Source organism: Vitis riparia, chromosome 13 (genome assembly GCF_004353265.1).
Source record: "Vitis riparia cultivar Riparia Gloire de Montpellier isolate 1030 chromosome 13, EGFV_Vit.rip_1.0, whole genome shotgun sequence".
Taxonomy (NCBI): domain Eukaryota; kingdom Viridiplantae; phylum Streptophyta; class Magnoliopsida; order Vitales; family Vitaceae; genus Vitis; species Vitis riparia.
Window position 1 is genome coordinate 27,492,516 of NC_048443.1, and position 18,983 is coordinate 27,511,498.

Here is an 18,983-nt window from a genome sequence, read left to right on the forward strand (position 1 = left end):
TTTTTTTGTTTTCATAAAAGCCGTAATTTATCGTCTTATAGTAGTTGGCTGACGTAGCTTTATGAGCGAATCTAGTATGTATGTCGGTATACAAAAAATGTGCTTTCTGACATACATACAGGGGGCCCATCAGGGTGATGGAATGTGATCGGGCGCCCGGTAGTGGGAGGAGATATTTGGAATGTTGATGTTCTCTGATTGCTAGCGATTGATCGATCGATTGTTCCGATCTCTGTATGAAGGACCGAAATTTTGTGTGTGTTGATTACACTCTAGATTTTGCCTTTACGGAGACAAGGTGCCAGCTGGAGCCAAATGGCTGCGGCCGTGTTTTGGATTTTAAGAGCTGGCTAGGGAGGATGATTTCATCACAGCCAGAGGCACCTGAATTTCATGCTTTGCCTAACCATGGATGATGGATGCCTGCACCCCTTTAATCACACCTTTTATTTTTACTAATTAAAATCAATTTAAAAATATTTTCCGAACCCAAAAAACATATTTGGCAAGTAAAAATTATTGTAAAAATATGGAGCAATAGTTGAAGTTATTAAGAATATTTAGAAAATTTTGCATTGTGAGAAAGTAGAAAAAAAAAAAATACTATTTTTATGTTTTTGTTTTTAAATAAAATTTTGAATTTTAAAAATAGTTTTGAAAACATTTTCAAATCAACCAAAGTTATCTACATTAACCTTAGTTGTTAGATAAAAAAAATCATAACTACTATTATTAATATCACTAAACATTATAATTAAGCTTTAGAACGATCAATTTTAGAAAAATAACGATGAAATAATTATACAAACTTATGATTGATCTTAATTAAAATGAATTAATCATGTAAATAATTTATATTGAATTATCAAAATACTTGTTATTTTGAAAGTCCTAATATGAATAATATTTGTTGTAATATTTAAACAACAACTTTTCTTTCATTATTAGTTATAATTTTATTTTGATGGCATTTTGACAATGTTTTTAAAAACAATTATAACAAATATTATTTGAAAATGATTTTTAAAAACAATTTTCAATTGTTTTAGGAAACAAACTCATGTTTAAAATATAAAATATAAAAATAGTTTTATCAACCTATTATCCATAAAAATATTATATATTTATGTAATCATGCAAAAAAATTCAAAGCATTTTTCATATTTTTTTGTTTTAGAAAATAATTATAATTTCAAGTACAGTCATCAAAAAGATTTTTATTTTCTTAAAAGCTTAAGGTTAGATCAAAAGATACGATTTAAATTATTAAAATTTAGATGCATAATATGTCGGGTTTTTTAATATTATTTTCAAATTATAAATTATTTATATATATTATTAGTCCTAAGCATATTTTGACACGATTTTTGAGTCATATGTTTTATTGAAATAAAAGAATTTGCATAATTTGGTCGCAAATATGTAATTTTAATATCACAAATAAGAACAAATCCATTATTATATATATACACACACAAATACATGACACGTCAGGTAGCATTTTTTTGTTTTTATTTACAATCACGTGCGTGACACGTGATGCCTGAATATCATACCAAGGATGAACCTCCCCAAACCCAGAATTCAAAAATCATAAACACTAGGCATCGTCAAAACCCTAGGTATGGATCATCATCGTTCCTCATCGCTGTTGGACGAAGCCCTAGCTCTGGATTGGACACAGCCAAGAGTGATCGTGATCGAGGACTGCGTCGAAACCAATGGCGCATTCGTTCTTCATCACGTCCTCAAGCGCTCTCTCGCTCTTCACACTTCTTCTACTTCTGCTGTGATTTTCTTGGCGTTTTCTCAACCATTTTCCCACTACGATCGCATCTTACGAAAATTGGTAAGTTATTCCTTTTTGTTTCAAGAAAAAGTTTGTGCTCTTTTTATGATAATTGTGTTTTGGGTGAATTTGGTATTGAATTGTGAGTTTTGAGTAATGCTAAGAAGATCGTGAATTTTTATTGAGAACCAATATTTTCGACCTTTATTTTCTGAAAAGGAAAATTGGCATTAGGAAGATTTGGGTTTCACGAGGATTCCGTAATTGAAGGATCATTTTGGTGCTCTGGATGGTCCTGATGAAAAATGGAGTGGAGTAGTGTTAGAGCGATTTATTTATACCGTTGCCGAGTGCAGACATAATGGAGCTTAATTTAGTTGCGTGAAAAAAAAGCCTCAGTTCTGATCTCATAAAATGATGAAGAAAAGAATCAGAATTAGTTGCCAAGCCAATAAGTAGTTGCCAGGCCATGAAAACTCCTTATACCACTCGCTAGAGTAGGTGTAGGCCACTCAAGGATTGCCCTCACCTTATCCTTGCCCACCATACTACCTGTAGAAGAAATCACATAACTCAAAGACACCAATTTGTCCTCTACAAAGTGGTCATCTAAGTTGTGACTATATATGAAAATATCGTCAAAATAAACTATGCACTTACCAATAAGCGGTTTAATACTTGCATCATGCTGTCATCTTACCCATGAACATATCAGGGGCCTAGGGGCATTCGATAAGCCAAAAGGAATCACCAACCACTCATACGAATGATCATTTGTATTGAAAGTTGTTTTCCACTCATTACTTGATTTAACTTGGATTTAATAATGATCACTCTACAAATCAATCTATTGTTTTAGATATTCCGTGCTGAACTTTAAAAGCTGAAATGTAATATTCTTTCACTCATTAATTGTACTTCTATGGATACTCTCTCTCCCTCTTTCTCCCACAACCCCATCCCTTCCCTCCCAAAAATCAATTAATTTGTAGAATAGATACATCATGTGCCACGAACCACATTTGTACTAGTGGCATGAGATTTTTCAGTTACCTGCTCTAGTGTCTGAGCTATCTTCGTAGTTGTGGATGAATCATACTCATTTTATTATATGATTTAGCCTTTTCAATTAAAGGATGAGAGGGAATTACAAAGTTATTCATTTTTTTAACCTTTATAAATTTCAGTGTGTATAGTGAGATGTATTGTGAATGAATCAAATAGGGATTCCTTGATGAAAGGTTTTGTTTGTATGCATATCATGTATATTACAAGACTTGTGACAAGAGAAAATTTCTGCTTGGTTCCATTTCTGAAAGAGTATAGTGAATGAGAAAGGAGAAACATAATGAATTTTAAGACCCACATCCCCCCACACTCCTCCCTCTCTTCTTGTAGCTTGGTTTAGTTTGTTTGGTGGCAGTCCTTGTACAAACTTCCTTGCAGTTAGATGTTTGTCTGATGACATGTATTTTTCCAGTTAATTATTTTATGAAGTTTGGTTATAAAATGGTTCACATCTCCCTCTCTCTCCTCTTCTCATAGCTTGATTTACATTGTTTGGGGATTATCTTCCTAGTAGTTAGATATTTTTCAGAGGGCATGTATTTCTAGTTAGTATTTTTTGAAGTGTGGTCATAAGTGGCATTCGCAAATTTAGTTTTGTTGTTGTAACAGGGTTGCAACTTAGTCACGCAAAAGGACAATAAGAGATTTGTTTTCTTTAACCTGCTTACACTGGAATGTCCAGGTGAGAAAATCAAGTGACATGGTTAATGCTAAATATTCTATATTCTTTTTGTCATCAACAGGATTCAATAGTTGCAATCTTTAGGTATCCACTAATATAATTAAAGTCAAAATAATATGAATTATTTGTAGATTATATGTCCAATTATTTGTAGAATTAAAGTCATAATTATTTGTAGAATTATTATCTTTGGACCCTTAGCATTTTTTGGCCATTTGGCCTTTTGTACACAACTTGTCTACCTTTTTTTTGATTGGTAATAACATGTCTATCTTTTTGTGCCCTTTTGTTAGGCACTTTTAATATATTCTATCTTTACCTAGTGAAAAAGAAAAAAAAAAAAAAACGAATCTTTGGAATTTATGCCTTTCAATGGTTCTGCTTCCCTTGGACTTACTCTGCACTTGGTTTTTTACTTGAGCAATACGCTTCATTTTTTTTCTCAACATGGTTTCAGCCAAGTCATATATAGTATTGGGGTCTTTCAAAACTGTGTGATTTGATGCAGTTGTTTAATTTCTTTTTTGTTAATAAATTGAGAAAACTAATTTGATGTGAATTTTGATTGAATTGAGTTCATGACAAGAGGTCTCATTTGACTTGATTCATGACTAGATGGAGATGAAGGAAAAACCAGCGGTGGACTTCCTTCATTGTATAGGGAAATACAAAAGGTGATTATAGCCTTACATGATGAGAACCGAAAGAGCATTACCATAATGATAGATGATATCTCTCTTATGGAGGTGGCCGCTAATGGTTCTACAAATCATGTCTTGGATTTTCTGCATTACTGCCACACGTTAACATTGGAATTTGTAAGACTAGCAACTCTTAGATCATTTGTCTACTCTCTTCTGTGTGTTAGCTATTGTTGAGTCTGTACTTTCTTACCGTGTGTTCACTTTGTTTCTCTCACAGGGCTGTTTATTAGTTACAGTTAATCATGGGGATATCTATTCAAGCATGGAGCGACCTGCACTTCTTTTACAGATGGAGTACCTTGCAGACATTCTGATAAAGGCAGAACCTCTCTCCACTGGTTTGGCAACTGATGTGCATGGACAGGTATCACTGTGTTGCTGTTGGACTTGATTTTGAGTGAGTCATTATTAGTATTGTTAAAATGATTATACTGGTAACAGTGGTTGTAGGACTTGATTTGCAATGAGCCATTCTACAGGTAACAGTGGTTGTAGTACTTGATTTGCAATGAGCCATCATTAGCATTGTTTATCTGATTCTACTGGTTTAACTAAGAACAATGCCCCTATTAAATGAAATTCCATCAATTTGCTTGTTAACACTTGATAAATTGAGTGTCACTTGTTCTTTTCTTGTGAATTGTGCAATGATGTTAACATTTTTTATTTGAGGAAACCTTTTTAGTATTAATTTCAACCTGTCCATAAAGAAGTGACTAAAGTTTTATTGCTGGTTACCTAGCTTCCCTACTTTGGCTTGGGATTATTTTCCATGAAGGTGTAGAAGAGAGATTGAAAAAGATGTTGCCCAATAACATTGAGTCTTTGGCATAAGCTCTTCACTTTAGCCAATATGGATTGGGCTTGGCCTAGGAATATTGGAGATATGATGATTATCTCATTTAAAGGGCTAAGAAATTCAATTAGAGGCAAGACTTTTTGGCAAATCGCTTGTGTCACTATACTTTGGGTAGTGTGGCAAGAGAGAAATGTTAGGATTTTTGAGGAAAAGTGGAGAATGGAAGGGATGTTATGGGATCTACTTCACTTCTATTCCTCTCTTTGGGCTTCTTGCACCTTCGCTTTTAGAGGAGTTCCAATTAATGCTATTCAACTCAATTGGCTTTTCGGTTTGTAATTAAAAAAGGGTGGATAACATTGAGAGGAGTTCATTCCAGCTTCTGAGATATTTTGTGTATGCCTATGTTTGTTGTTACCCTTGTATAGTAGAGGAGTCTAGTCTCACTTTGAATAGTTTTCATATTTTGTGAGAAGAACCTCTCATCCTTCTCTTGAACTTTTAGTAATATCGATATATGTTCGTTTCTGATAAAAAAGAAAGGATGTTGCCCATACCTAGAAGGGACAATTTTGAAGGATGTCTATAAGGCTAGAGGTTCTTTGTTGTTAAATTTGATGACATCAGCAAACAACATTGTCAAGAAGGAGCATGGCTGGACTAGTTTGTTGATTTGGATGAGTACTTTTTCAAGGTGTTAGGGCATATTGTCATTCTCACTTAATGGTGGGTACTTTGGTTGAGAGGAATGCTGCAGCTTTTTGAAGCACAATGGACATCCTCTAGCTATAAACATGGATGTACTAGCAGTTGTAGAAGGCTTGATCCAGGGCAGAGTTTTGGGCCTTACTACTTTTACAATGGGGGTTGATTTTGCCACAGTTATTTCTTGGGCTTCCCAAAGAACAAGGGGGCCTTGGAAATTTTTTTTTGATAGACAAAGAGGACCATTAGATTAAAAACACGCCAAAAAACAGGGGGCGCTCCCTATGTACATAGGCTGTATATAAAGAAGGCCCAAAACAAGACAACAAAAGAAAGATAAAACCTAAGAAAGATTAGTTAAACAACAACCTGATCACCCAACATATTTCGAAAAGAGAGATAGTCCAAGTCCAAGTCCACAAATTGTTGAGACCACTCAAGCAGGGACCAAAGAAAGAGTTTCCTCAAGCTCATATCTGACATCTCTTCCTCTTGGAAGATTCTTCGATTTCGCTCTCCCCAAATACACCAAAACAGACAAATAGGCGCCATTTTCCAAACTACACTCCTTTTCTTCCCCAGGCCTTTCATTTTCCATTCAAAAAGCAAATTTCTCACTGATTCTGGGAGCACCCACACCACCCCAAACGAAGAAAACAACAAATTCCAAAGATCCCTTGTCTTACCACAATGAATTAGGATGTGATTCGCTGTTTCCTCATTTTCTTTGCACAGATTGCATCTATTAACCATAGACCAGCCCCTCCTCATTAGCATATCTACAGTGGAAATTTTACCCCAAACTGCTTCCCAAGCAAAAAAACGAGTTCTTAAAGGGGCATATGAACCCCAAACCTCCTTTTCTGGAAATAAAGGGCTATTGTCTTCTTTCAAAGACCTATAATAAGATTTTACCTTAAAAGTTCCTTTTCCTCTCAATTTTCCAAACCAGAAAATCCTCCCCTTCTTGCACCTTTACTGCAGAAATGTAACCTAAAAAGCGGTTCACCTCCTCCAACTCCCAATCTTGAAAGGGTCTTCTAAAGTGCACCTCCCATCCCCCGCCTCCACCTTCTTGTCTTCCCCAAAGATCAGCCACTACTGGAGAATTATTAGTTGCAATTCTAAACAGCAAAGGGAAGAGATCCTTTAGCTTAGAGTCTCCTACCCAAATGTCCCACCAAAATCTGGTTCGTCTCCCATTTCCAATATGAATCCTAGTTCTAAGAAAGAACTCCTCCCAACCCTTCCTAATGTCTTTCCAAAGGCCCGTCCCATAAGACTCCCTCACCTCTCTAGTGGTCCACCCACCTTGCACCTCCCCAAATTTACCAACAATGACTCTTCTCCAAAAACTCTCCCTTTCTATAGGAAATCTCCATAGCCATTTTCCAAGCAAAGCATGATTGAAATCCTTCAAGTACCTTAACCCCAACCCTCCATGCCTCTTATCTTTGCAAATAACCGCACATCTTACCAAGTGGATCTTCCTTCTCTCCTCTATATCTCCCCATAAGAACTCCTTTTGAATTTTTTCCATTTTGAGTCTCACTTTCCTTGGGATAACAAAAAGTGACATAAAGTAGATAGGGAGATTTGAGAGTGTGCTCTTTATGAGGGTAAGATGACCTCCCTTAGAGAGATATTATTTTTTCCATGTAGCCAACTTTCTCTTGAATATTTCTTCTACCCCATCCCAAACTCTACACGACTTGTGGGAGGCTCCAAGAGGTAAACCTAGATAATTCGTAGGGAGATTCCCTACTTTACACCCGAAAACTGCAGCAGCTCTATCCACCTCTTCCACTCCCCCAATTGGAATAATTTCGCTTTTCTACAAATTAATTTTTAGGCCTGAAACTACTTCAAAACAGATTACAACTCACTTCCAAAAAATTAGTTGATCCCTATTATCCTCACAAAAAAGGAGAGTGTCATCAGCAAACAACAGATGGGAGACCGAAACCCCTTCTCCACGTCTTCCCATTGCCTTGAAGCCCCTAATAAAACCATTCTCCTCAGCTCTTGAAATTAAACTACTGAAAGCTTCCATGATCAGCACAAACAAATAAGGTGAGAGTGGATCACCCTGCCTTAGGCCTGTAAATGTTGAGAAGAAATCTGTGGGAGTACCATTCACTAAAACTGTCATTCTCATAGTCGATATGTAGCAAAAAATCCATTTTCGCCATTTTGGACCAAAACCCATCTTTTCCAAGACTAACAGAAGGAACCTCCAGTTTACGTGGTCATAAGCCTTTTCAATGTCCAATTTGCACACTAAGCCTATCCCGACACTTCTCTTCCTTGAGTCTATCGCCTCATTAGCTACCAATACAACGTCCAAAATCTGCCTCCCTTCCACAAAAACATTTTGACTATTCAAGACCAATTTTCCCATCACTCTTTTCAACCTATTTGCTAGAACTTTAGCAATAATTTTATAAAGACTCCCCACTAGACTGATTGGTCTATAATCTTGCACATCACTAGCCCCCTCTTTCTTCGGGATAAGCACTAAGAAGGTTGCATTATGGCTTCGAAAAAAGGCATTCTGCGAATGGAGCTCCTCAAAGACCTGCATCACTTCCCCCCCAACAACAGGCCAGCAAGACTTCCAGAATGCCAGCGTAAAGCCATCCGGCCCTGGCGCCTTGTTTCCCCCTAGATCTGAGAGAGCTCTGAGCACCTCCTCGATCGAGAATTGCCCCTCCCAAATATCATTATCCAAGGAATCAAGAGTATTAAAAAGACCAGACTCCACTTCTGGTCTTCTCACTATGGGGTCCTCAAACATGGACTTAAAGTAAGACCCAATCCCTTCTTTAAGCTCCTCCTCTTTACTCAGCCTAATACCCCTAACTGTTAGGCTACCGATAAAGTTTCCCCTTCTCCTTGCATTAGCCATCCGGTGAAAGAACTTGGTATTGCTATCTCCCTCCTTCAGCCAAAGGGCCCTTGACTTCTGCCTCTAGGAAATTGGATTCCATGTTATGCAAGATCCTTGATTTGTCAACTGTGTTGGATGCTTCTTTTTGGTTGTTCCATACTCAGGGAACCACATAGATGTTTCATTGGTTGGGCAAGATGTTTTAGTCTAAAGGATTTTGTAGAGGGGGTCTTTACCTACTTGGGTATTTTGATTGTTGTATTATTATTGTTAGGTTTTTGGGACAATTTTGGCAGCCTTTTCGTGATGTGTATTGTCTTTGTAGGAAGGATAACCAATTCCTTTTTGTACTTTTAGGTTTTGATGCAATGAAGTTGTTTCTATTGGAAAAAAAACTAGAAATAAAAATGAATTTTGTTTGAAGTTGGTTGTAACACTAGAAGATGAGATTAGTAAAGTTATTCTACATTTATGTGCCTGAAGGTGAAAGCGATTGGATCCAAATTAGGGGCATTGTCTGATCAAAAAAAGAGAAAAAAGAAAAAGGAAAAAAAAATGGTTAGGGGCATTGTAAAGATGAAGATGAAGCAGGAAGGAATTGTGTTGTAGAGGCGAGGAAAAACAACCTTTGATCTAATGAAGGATATGACCCTCGATAGAGCTGGATGTTCTGATCTCAATTACTTGGAATTAAGGTTTTGTTACATGGAGTTGTTTCTAGATCCGTGGATTGCTGTGGGAATTGGTAATTCTTTATAATTTGATTAATTGGTGTTTCTGAATCATATCTCTTATCTGATAGTAATGTCATGGTTTGTTGATTGGAAAGTCAAAGGGGTTGGGGTTTTGAGAAGATTTCTGGGTAATAGAGCCTTTCTAGAGAAGCAGGTGTTCAAGTTTTCTAGAGAGAGCGATGCTTCCTGGCATGGACTTATTAGGAGCATTTATGGTCACACTTCTAATGGATGGGATGCCAATGTAGTGGTTAGGTGGTCTCACTGTTGTCCATATCAAGCTGTTGCACAAGGTTTCCTTGAATTCTCAGAGTTTATCTGTTTTTCTTTTGCTGATGATTTAAAGATTCTTTCCAAGAAGATACATGGTGGGGTGATCAATTTCCTCACCTTTACTCATCTTGGGATGTAGAGATATTTCTATTTCCTCTATCTTGGACCATTCCTCCTTCATCCATTGTCTTCGAACTTCACAATAAATTATTTGAAGAAAACATTGACATGCTCATATGTTTTTTACTCTCTTTACTTCATGTTTATATATTGCTTTCCTTTCTTAGTCAGACAGTATGGTCCTTGACCTCTTTAGGATTGCCCTTCCCACACTCTTTCTTTCTAGTCCTGTGTATGAGATCTTTTAAACCTTCTTCTTGGACAATTTCATTTGGAAATACAAAAGCTCCACTTAAAGTTAGGGCTTTTGCATGGCTTGAGGCCAAAAAGAAAGGTCAATACTAGCTTCCTGTTGCAGTTGAGGAGAATTTTTAAAGCCCTCAGTCTCAAGTGATGTGTTTTGTTTGGGCTGCAGCAATACAGTCGATCATCTTTTCCTACATTACCTGTTGTCTTAACGTTGTTGAATAGGTTATTCAGGCTTGTTGGGATTGTTTGGGACCTTTTAGGAGGACATATTCCCGAATAGGATTTTCTAGCAGGTGGCAATGCACTTTGGTCTTGAATCTGGCTTTGGAGGAATTTAGGTATCATGAGAGACAGGTGGTGGACTTTGGAAGTCTTTGTGGGACATAGCATATTTTTTAAGATTTCTTGAGCATGAGCCCCTCCCCATTGCAATAATTTGTTGTTGACAATGTGGCCAATATGCTCTAATCTAGTTTTCTTGTATTCAGTTGACCAACATTTAAAAAGGGAATGCTGTTAATATGAATTAAATATTTCTATGACTAAGTGATTTTGAATGGAAAAATAATTTTTTTTGCAAGTCGATGTTATGCTTGTTTTATGATCCCTTTATTTTTTTATTTTTCTCAATTTTTTTTCCTTTGCTGCAGTTGACTGTTCTGAACAAGGGAATTTGTGAGGGGCAGGGGAACTCGAGGAACAGGACACATAATTTCCATTTCAAGGTTAAAGAAAATAGTGTTGAATGCTTTTATCCAGGGACTCGGACTTGAAGAGATATGGCTTTATATTCTAAGAAAATGTAAGTGTAGAATAGAAGATGTTAATTGGGGTTTCCATTTGTGGCGACATAGTTGATAGTTCCCAACTCTGGAGGTGGAAAAAGCTTTTGGTTACCACGGCTCTGCAAATAGGCTGTTTTATCCATTTTATTTGGAGAAAGCTCCCTCTTGGATTTGGACTGTCCTGTACTAATGGGAACATACAAAAGTAAAAGAAGGGATGCGATTCTTCTTTTGATCCTTCTGGTTATCCATGTTCTGCAAAGCTCCCTCTGCCAAGGAGTGCCCTGTACTGATAGAAACAATACAAAGAGAAGATGGAATATCCCTATTGGTTTTTTGTGTTCCTTTTTCTTTTCCTGAAAGAGAAGACATTACCCCAATTCCATGGATGCATATTTGTTCCTCCTAAACAGCCCTCAGGGACTCTGTTTTTGGTACAGGGTTTGCATGCTACCTACCAGTATTATATAGGTCATTGGTTATTTGAGGTAAAGAACATTGCAAACATCGTTGCTGTTTGTGTTTCTGACTCATGTTTGGAATTCTTAAGGGGTTCTTCTCCGGTCACCTACTCCTATATTTTCCTTGGAATTTGTTGATCCTCAAGATCTTAGGGTTTTGAATTTTCGTTCTTTACCATCTATTGGGGCCAAGTTACATATCAAATATGTTGATTTCTATTTCTATATTTTAAGGTGGATGTAATTTGGTTGCTTCTTTTCCAGGGCAAAAAAGATTCCTTTTGACTTTATGCCATGAATGAATAAATCCAAGGATCTCAATGTTGATCTCAAAAGAAGAAAACTAAGGCATTGAAGAGGTGAGGTACCTACCTACTACTTTCAAATCTCCAATATGGAAAATTTGAGAAAAAAAAAAATCTAGGGTATCCTATGAAAGTAAAAATCATGGAACCAAGGTATAAAAGAATGAGATCGAAGAATATAAAGGATGAAAATAAGATACAAATGAATATGATCAAATACAAAATAATGAGCAAAAAATGGAATCCATGCATATGTAGTGTTGATACCATTGATTACACTTTTATTGTAACCCAAACCTATCTTGAAGTTAAAGCATTGAAGCATTCCACTTCAATTGGATATCTGAAACGCCTTTGGTCATTCTGTGAGTAGGTTATTGGGTTTTTTTTTTCTCTTCCTTTGGGTTTGTGCTCTCTCTTTTGGCGGTGTTTTGAACTTATGACCACCCATCGGTATGTCATCCAGGGTTAACCATAAAACCAAGAGAAATCATGAACCAGAGTAGAAGAACCTGCCCAAACTGCCTTGGAAGAAGAGGAATTGGAAGGAGGTTGGGCAGAGGGTATGATTTTAGTCTCAGTACACTTAGGAAAAATCTCAACCAATCATGTGAAGGGTTTATAATAAAGACGAAGAAAAACTGTTTTCTTTAGCAGACCTTTTCGGGACAATGCATGAGACCAACAGCTACAAAGTGCTTCACACCGCCTCCTTTATTGGAAACTTTTCCCTAATTATTTCCCACCATGGTCAAAAATACAAAGTGATGTGGCTCAAAATCATTGGGACCATACGAGGTGTGTTGGCCTCCATGCTTGATCTCATCTCTCACCAGTCTCCATAGTCCATATTTCCTCCATTTTTTTCTCTCCTTTCTTTTTTACTCCATATCCTTGAGCTTCTGGGCAATCAGATACTCCAAAAAGGGCTTCTCTATCTGTGGTTAGTCTCTCTCTCTCTCTCTCTAAGAAAGCTTCTCTATCTGAGTTAATTCTCTCTCTCTCTCTCTCTCTATATATATATATATATATATATATTTTTTTTTTTTTCATATATTATGTGTGTGTGAACTTTGAATTCTTTTATAATCTTATAATTGGCAATTGGAATTTGGCCTGCAACATTAAATATGACTCTTCTCTTGCGGCAAATGGCATTCAAGCCAGCCGGCAGGATGCGATTTGGGAGGGCATCAATGAGGAAAGTATCAGGGAATTTATTTCTTTCCAGGTAAACATACCACACCATTGAAAGGTGAGTAACCATTTTCTTCGGTTGGAATGACTGTTCATTTCTCATTCCTTAATTTCCAGGAAAAGCAGCAGAAGTCACAGTTGATAATTTTCATAGTAGTAGGAGGCATACAAATCCACACACCCTTTTAAAATTACAGTCCAAGACGAGGTCTCTATTATCAATTAAAGTCTGCAATCACCATAGTTTCCACCTTTTTTTTCTCACTTCACCCAAATTTCCCACTTCCTTTGAAGTAAATGCTTCCTCCCTGTACAACAGCTAGGGCTAATCTCATGTATGGAACTTACGTTAGCTGTCTGCATCCTCGCTGTTAATATCATGGAATACCCTACGAACAAATTGTCCTCGAATGCGTGGTCTCTGTTCGGCCAGTCTCTTCCTGCTTTGGTATCGTACCTGAAAAACATGATGCAGGGAAGAATTTTCAGTTCTCCAGACTCAAATTCATCTGCTTGTAAACAACAATGCAATATTAACTTGAGTTTTACGACTGACTTAGCTGACTAAAGAATACACCAAGGGAATGCACAAATGGCCCTTTCTAGTGATGGAAGATAAAGGAAATTTTCTTCCATACATAAAATCCACCGTGCATGGTATTTTTTACCTGTTGGGTAGTTGTGCACGAATGTGCATGTGCATGTGCAATGCACAGGGTTCCATCGAATCCTAATACGTTCACAGGCTATAGAGTCTTGAGGAAAGATTCAGCGTATCTTCAGCTATCTTGCTGCCCTATAGGATGAAAAGCATCAAAATGAAATAGAAGTTACACTTACCTTTTTCTCAAAGCATCGTTCTTTCCTTTTCTGGCGGAATTTGTTTAATGCAGCCTCTCTTTGTGCAGATTGGTTTTGATCTACTCCGCTCCTACTTCCACTTCCACTTCCACTCCCACTTCCTCCACCTGCTCCACCTTTTCCTGCTATTCCATCATCACTTTCCATATTTGTTCCTTGGGCATTTACAGCAGTGGTACTCCCATTTTGGCCGTTGCTACCATGGTTACTTCCTGATGCACTCCCATTCAAACTCTGATTACGAGCATTACCTTCAACAGGCGCATTCAACACATTGGATGACCTACACTGTGGAGCAGATTTTGCCATGTTGGTCAAAGCCAAATCATCATGGATGCGTATCTGTTGCTGTGATATATTATGGACATGGTGGTGGTAATGGTAATGGTGGTTCTGGATTTGGACCTGTGGGGGCATGGCACTTGGGTGGGTCAAAATTGTATTGGCATTTGCAAAATCGGCCAAACTTGTATTCTGTACTGGTTGGAAAGCAGAGTGCTGGAGATGTTTGACTGCAGATTTGGAATCTGGTTTATCATCGAATGCTGCTGGCTTGGTGTAAACATCATCAGTAGTAGAGCCCATGTTGTTGTTGCTACTGCCATTGGAACTCTGGTTGGGAGGAGCGCCATTCGAATTAGATTGGAAATTTTGCATGGATTCTGTCTTTGCTGCTTCTGAGCTGTTATCAAGTGGAGAACAGCTACCTACATTGCCAGTTGAAGCTTGAATAGCAGTTGAAGCAGAATTATACCTGCCCATAACAAAAAACACATAAAGGTTCAGATTTGAGTTTTGGTTACTAGTCACAAATTAGATTATTTTAGGTGTTGAAGTCTCCTCCATACCTTGAAAAGGCTGATAGGTCGGAATGTCTCCAAATGATTTGGTCATGGGGATTGGTATCAGTACCTCCAATATCTCTCAGCCTCTTCAAACTGAGCTCAAGGGAAGGTATTTCCTTTTTGTCGTACATGGCCTTATCTTTAGTTTCAGGGACCTCAGAGAGGCCACTTGGAGTTTTGAAGCCCATACTTTTTTTCTGAGGATTGGTATTGTTGGCAATGACACTTATCAGATCGACAGCTTCTTTATCCAATTCATCATTTGGCTTGTTACTGTTGAGGTCCATTTGTCTGTTCTCTAATTTCTCATCATCTTTCTTCAAGGTCAATTCATGAAATTTATCCTTATTAGCGCCTACTACATCATCTTGAAGCTGTAAATTTGAGTTTCTAGGTACTCCTATCTTCAAGTCTTTGCCCATTTCAACATTATCTAGAGAATAAAATGTAGCATAGTTTTAACCAAAAGAAATATGGAAAGACATCAGACAACAGTGAAGTTTAATCACAGTTGCTGCAAATAGAGCCATGCATACCAAGTTCATCATCTTGTTCTTGGTAATCCTTGGAGGAAGTCATGGGCACCTGGTAGTTGCCAAATGCTTCAGGCCATGATTGGGTAACCTGTGCACAAGTGCTATCTGGAGGATCAGCCGATTGGTCCCATGGTCGCATTGGTTTGGGGCTGTCAACTTCTACTGCCCTTTTAGTCCAAGAACTCTGCAAACGAAGGCATAATTGTGCATACAAAAAGTTAATTGGCCTGTTCTGAGACCCAACATCGTATTGCAAGGAATTAGTTCTCTATTAGATTAAACCTTTATCAATTACAATGTTAGATGATCAATCTTTTGCAAATTGCCAACAGTACACACACATTCACAATTTATGTGCCTAGATAAATACATGCTAAATGCACTCACATATACATTTGGAAGAGCATACTTGAGATAAGATTCTTATTGACTATCTGGAGTTGGCTTAAGAAATGTTTTTAGTTATTCTACTGTATCTAGAGCTATACCGTCAGCAAAATCATAGGCTATTGTGCCTTTTCGTCACCACCTTGAGTTATTTGCTTGTTACCTTCTTTATGCCCTTGCAGTGCCTTCAAATATAACCATACCATTCAATATTTCAGTTGTTGCTCTTCATTGCATGTGACCAAAATCTTAATACAACTTTCTCCCTTCTTGCCCTCTATCTGGTTCTCTCTTTCATTATTACGTTCTACCCTTTATTGAGTTTCCAGTCATTAAACTCTACACAATATATATATATATATATATATATATCTATATCTATCTATCTATCTATCTATATATATATATATATATATGTATGTATGTATGTATGTATATGTCGTACAAAACACAAAGCTCACAGAACACTACATTTAAGCAGGCTTCAAAGTGTTGAGACCCCTGGATGTTTCTATATGAAAAGTTGAATGACATTTTTCATGCAGAAGTCAGCATAAAATCCAAGTCTAATGTTAGTTAAAAAATTGATACCAACACAATTTGTTGCTTCTTATTTCTTATTGATGTTTGACAGGTAATATGGTATTGATGCATACCTAATAGTCAGAAAGCTATAGAAACCTTGCTAGTTTTTATATTATTGAACTTTTAATGTTGCAGCTAAGTTATGACCAACTTCCCAAGGCAGAACTAAAGTTAAACAAAGAACCAAATTTCACAAACTTTAATCAATAAACATCTTATTTATTAAGCCATCATCCAACTCACTATCTAGTAATTCAATAACTAGACTGGGAGGAAAATATGACACAGTGGCGCTGGATATGATCAAAATATCACAACTATTAACAAGCAGAAAACAAAATGACAATGATCATGAGCATAAGAGGAGGACAATTTGTCACAAACACTTAAAAGGAGAATTTAGAGAATACAAAAAGATATTCTGAAGGAATCCTATTGGGGGTTGTCAACCTAAATCCTCATTAGAAACCATTGATGAGGAGGAAGAACACCTAAAATGAAGTACCAAGAAGAAGAAATAGGGAACTGTCATAATGCTACTACTCTCTGAAGAATTTGAGATGGGGAACACCTTGGAAAACCTAACAACTTATGGAAGCTACAATGGATCTTTCACACTCTGGATTTACTTGCTGCTATTTTCATCAAGTTGAATGAGATAGAAAACTGTACTAGTGTATTCACAAGTGGTTTATGGAAACTGTTGGATCATAAGCTCACCGTGCATTCTCGGAAATCCAATTTCCAATGCTCACAAAAAGCTATGATGTTTATGTCAGTTTTGGCCATACTTCTGGAGCTACCATCTGAAAATCATGGCAAAGAAATTCTTTTTTCAACTGAAGAACTCATTCTGAAAGCCATTAGAATGGATCATGATACGACACTCAAAACCCCTCATCTCAAATATAGGGCAAACCATGTAAAAAGGTGAAACAAGGATCTGGTGGCAGAAATGGGAGTGTATCCATATACAAGGCAGACCAAAAGCAGGAATATGTGTTAAGGGAGGAATATGTGTTGGTCCTATGGCTGCATTAGCACATTGTTCAATATATAGATGATTAGAAAACAGGTGGAGTAGGTGAGCTAGAGGTTGTTGCTCGCCAACCATCAATTTTGTGGAGGTCATAAATAGGGAGGCTAAAGGTTAGATCTTAGGCTCCTGTGGGTCCTAGATGAAAGGAACCCCCTTTTTCCCTTTTTATTTACACTTAGTGTGGATGCCCTTATTCAATGACAAGCTAAGATTATTTAATGTTTTCAATCTGGTAGAGATGGAATTAAGGTTTTGCATCTTCTTTTTGAAAATTATTTCACTATCACAATTTCACATCTTCTTGTAATGAATCAAAGATCTCCAATCTTTAAGCCGATCCTCTAAGCCTTCAGGTTGATCTTTGGGCTTGAGATTAATCTCCATGAGAGCGTCCATTTGGTAAATATTAATCTATTTACAAGGTTAAGGCCTAAAGGTTCAGGTCTTTGGGAACCAGTTTTTGAGGAAGGTTCTAAATCTAGATGGATGTGTTTATGCATAAAACATTCCAGTCCTTAGGAAATAGGATCAACATTATCCAGCCTTGTTTGTTTCATAATCCTATATAATACTATTAAAGTTTTTGTAACTATTTAGACAATTTAGAGAGATTTCTTTTAGTTTGCATATGATAAGCTAAGTATGATCATCTCATAGGAGGAAGGTCATGTCAAAGATATAGAGTGTGTTTGATTCATGGGTATCTTGACTAGGGAATGAGTATCTTATGTCCGAGAATGAGATTACCATGTTTAAGATGCATATAGTTATGAAAGTTTCGATTTCCTTATAAGTGGGGAAGATTCTTTCCCATCAAGGACTAGTTTTTTTCTTTTTTTTTTTTTAATCATATTTTTATTTTTAATTTCCCATTGTTAGGGAAAGAAAATATAAGGAAAGGGGACAACCTATGTTTTTTTAAATTCCCATTTTTGTTTATAAAGAATCTAATTTAATAAATATTATTTGCTATATAAATTTGCATTTATTCTCAAGCATATTCTAAGACAACCAAAGACTATAACAAGAATAAAACTTGAGGGAAATATTAAATTTCAAACCTTAACCAAACATCAGAATGAGAATATCATATTCATCATAGATTTCCCAAATTTAAATGTTAGCGAACCAAACACATTATAAAGGTTAGTCAAGGGGGTTCCAATTAGGAGGGGAGAGGGAATTAGTTTGAGAAATGTTGCTCTTATTAGAAAATGACTTAAGAGATTCTCTAAGGATTTGACCACTTTTTTATACTCTGTTATAAGTATGACCCATAGTTTAATGGGAAGGATTCTAACCTTGAAGATTCTCATTTAATATGAATTTCATTATTGGAACCAAACACATTACAAAATTGCATGGTTTCAAAAAGGTAACAAGGTGTCGGTTACTTACTATTGTTTAATGAAGTTCATTATGGACGGTGTCATTAATGATGAGGCTTACTGCAATGTTGTGCATATGGATGCTTGTGGCATACTATTGGAAAGACCAAGATTTTATGATAATGATACGGTCTATTACACTAAAACCTACACATTCATTCTAAAAAGATGGAAAGAAGTTAACATTATAGCCTTTTTAGGAACAAGTCACTACTACCTCCAAAACAATGATGTTAAAAGGGTTGTTGATAGCTAAAAACTTTAAAGATGAGGGCGAGAAAATGGGATCATTTAACACTAGTTTGTAGAACTGTTATGACAAACTTGCAGAGTTTTGTGATTATCCACTCGAAATCTAACAACTGCTAATGGACTTTAGAGGGTTGGTAATGCTTTGCCACAAGTGTGACCTCCAACAAGGAATGTTTAACATGTTGTTGATCTAGTGCTTGATGTAGCTTTGCTAAAAAGAGTATGATCCTCTTAGCTCTATTGGAACTTCTAGTTTCCCATAACTTTAGAAAATCTTCCAAACTATGCTCTAGGAGATTGTTTTAGGTCATATAATGCCTTTCACACTT

General features: G+C 36.7%; 2 protein-coding genes across 2 annotated transcripts in view; one reads left to right on the forward strand and one right to left on the reverse strand.

The window, feature by feature from the left end:
* The first annotated feature begins 1,591 nt into the window (after window positions 1-1,591).
* Window positions 1,592-11,514, forward strand: LOC117928062 (elongator complex protein 6). The gene is made up of 5 exons (XM_034847834.1): window positions 1,592-1,849; window positions 3,467-3,539; window positions 4,155-4,357; window positions 4,461-4,607; window positions 10,664-11,514. The coding sequence occupies exons 1-5, from the start codon at window positions 1,625-1,627 to the stop codon at window positions 10,784-10,786; spliced, it is 771 nt and encodes a 256-aa protein (XP_034703725.1). The 5' UTR covers window positions 1,592-1,624; the 3' UTR covers window positions 10,787-11,514.
* Window positions 11,515-12,761: 1,247 nt separating this feature from the next.
* LOC117928060 (two-component response regulator-like PRR37) overlaps window positions 12,762-18,983 on the reverse strand; it is a 31,977-nt gene continuing 25,755 nt past the window's right edge. Inside the window, exons 6-9 of the mRNA XM_034847832.1 lie at window positions 15,004-15,187; window positions 14,471-14,900; window positions 13,602-14,376; window positions 12,762-13,218 (exon numbers count right to left, since the gene is read on the reverse strand). Of these exons, the coding sequence (XP_034703723.1) occupies window positions 13,111-13,218; window positions 13,602-14,376; window positions 14,471-14,900; window positions 15,004-15,187 (1,497 nt within the window). The 3' untranslated portion in view covers window positions 12,762-13,110. The remainder of the gene's footprint in view (window positions 13,219-13,601; window positions 14,377-14,470; window positions 14,901-15,003; window positions 15,188-18,983) is intronic.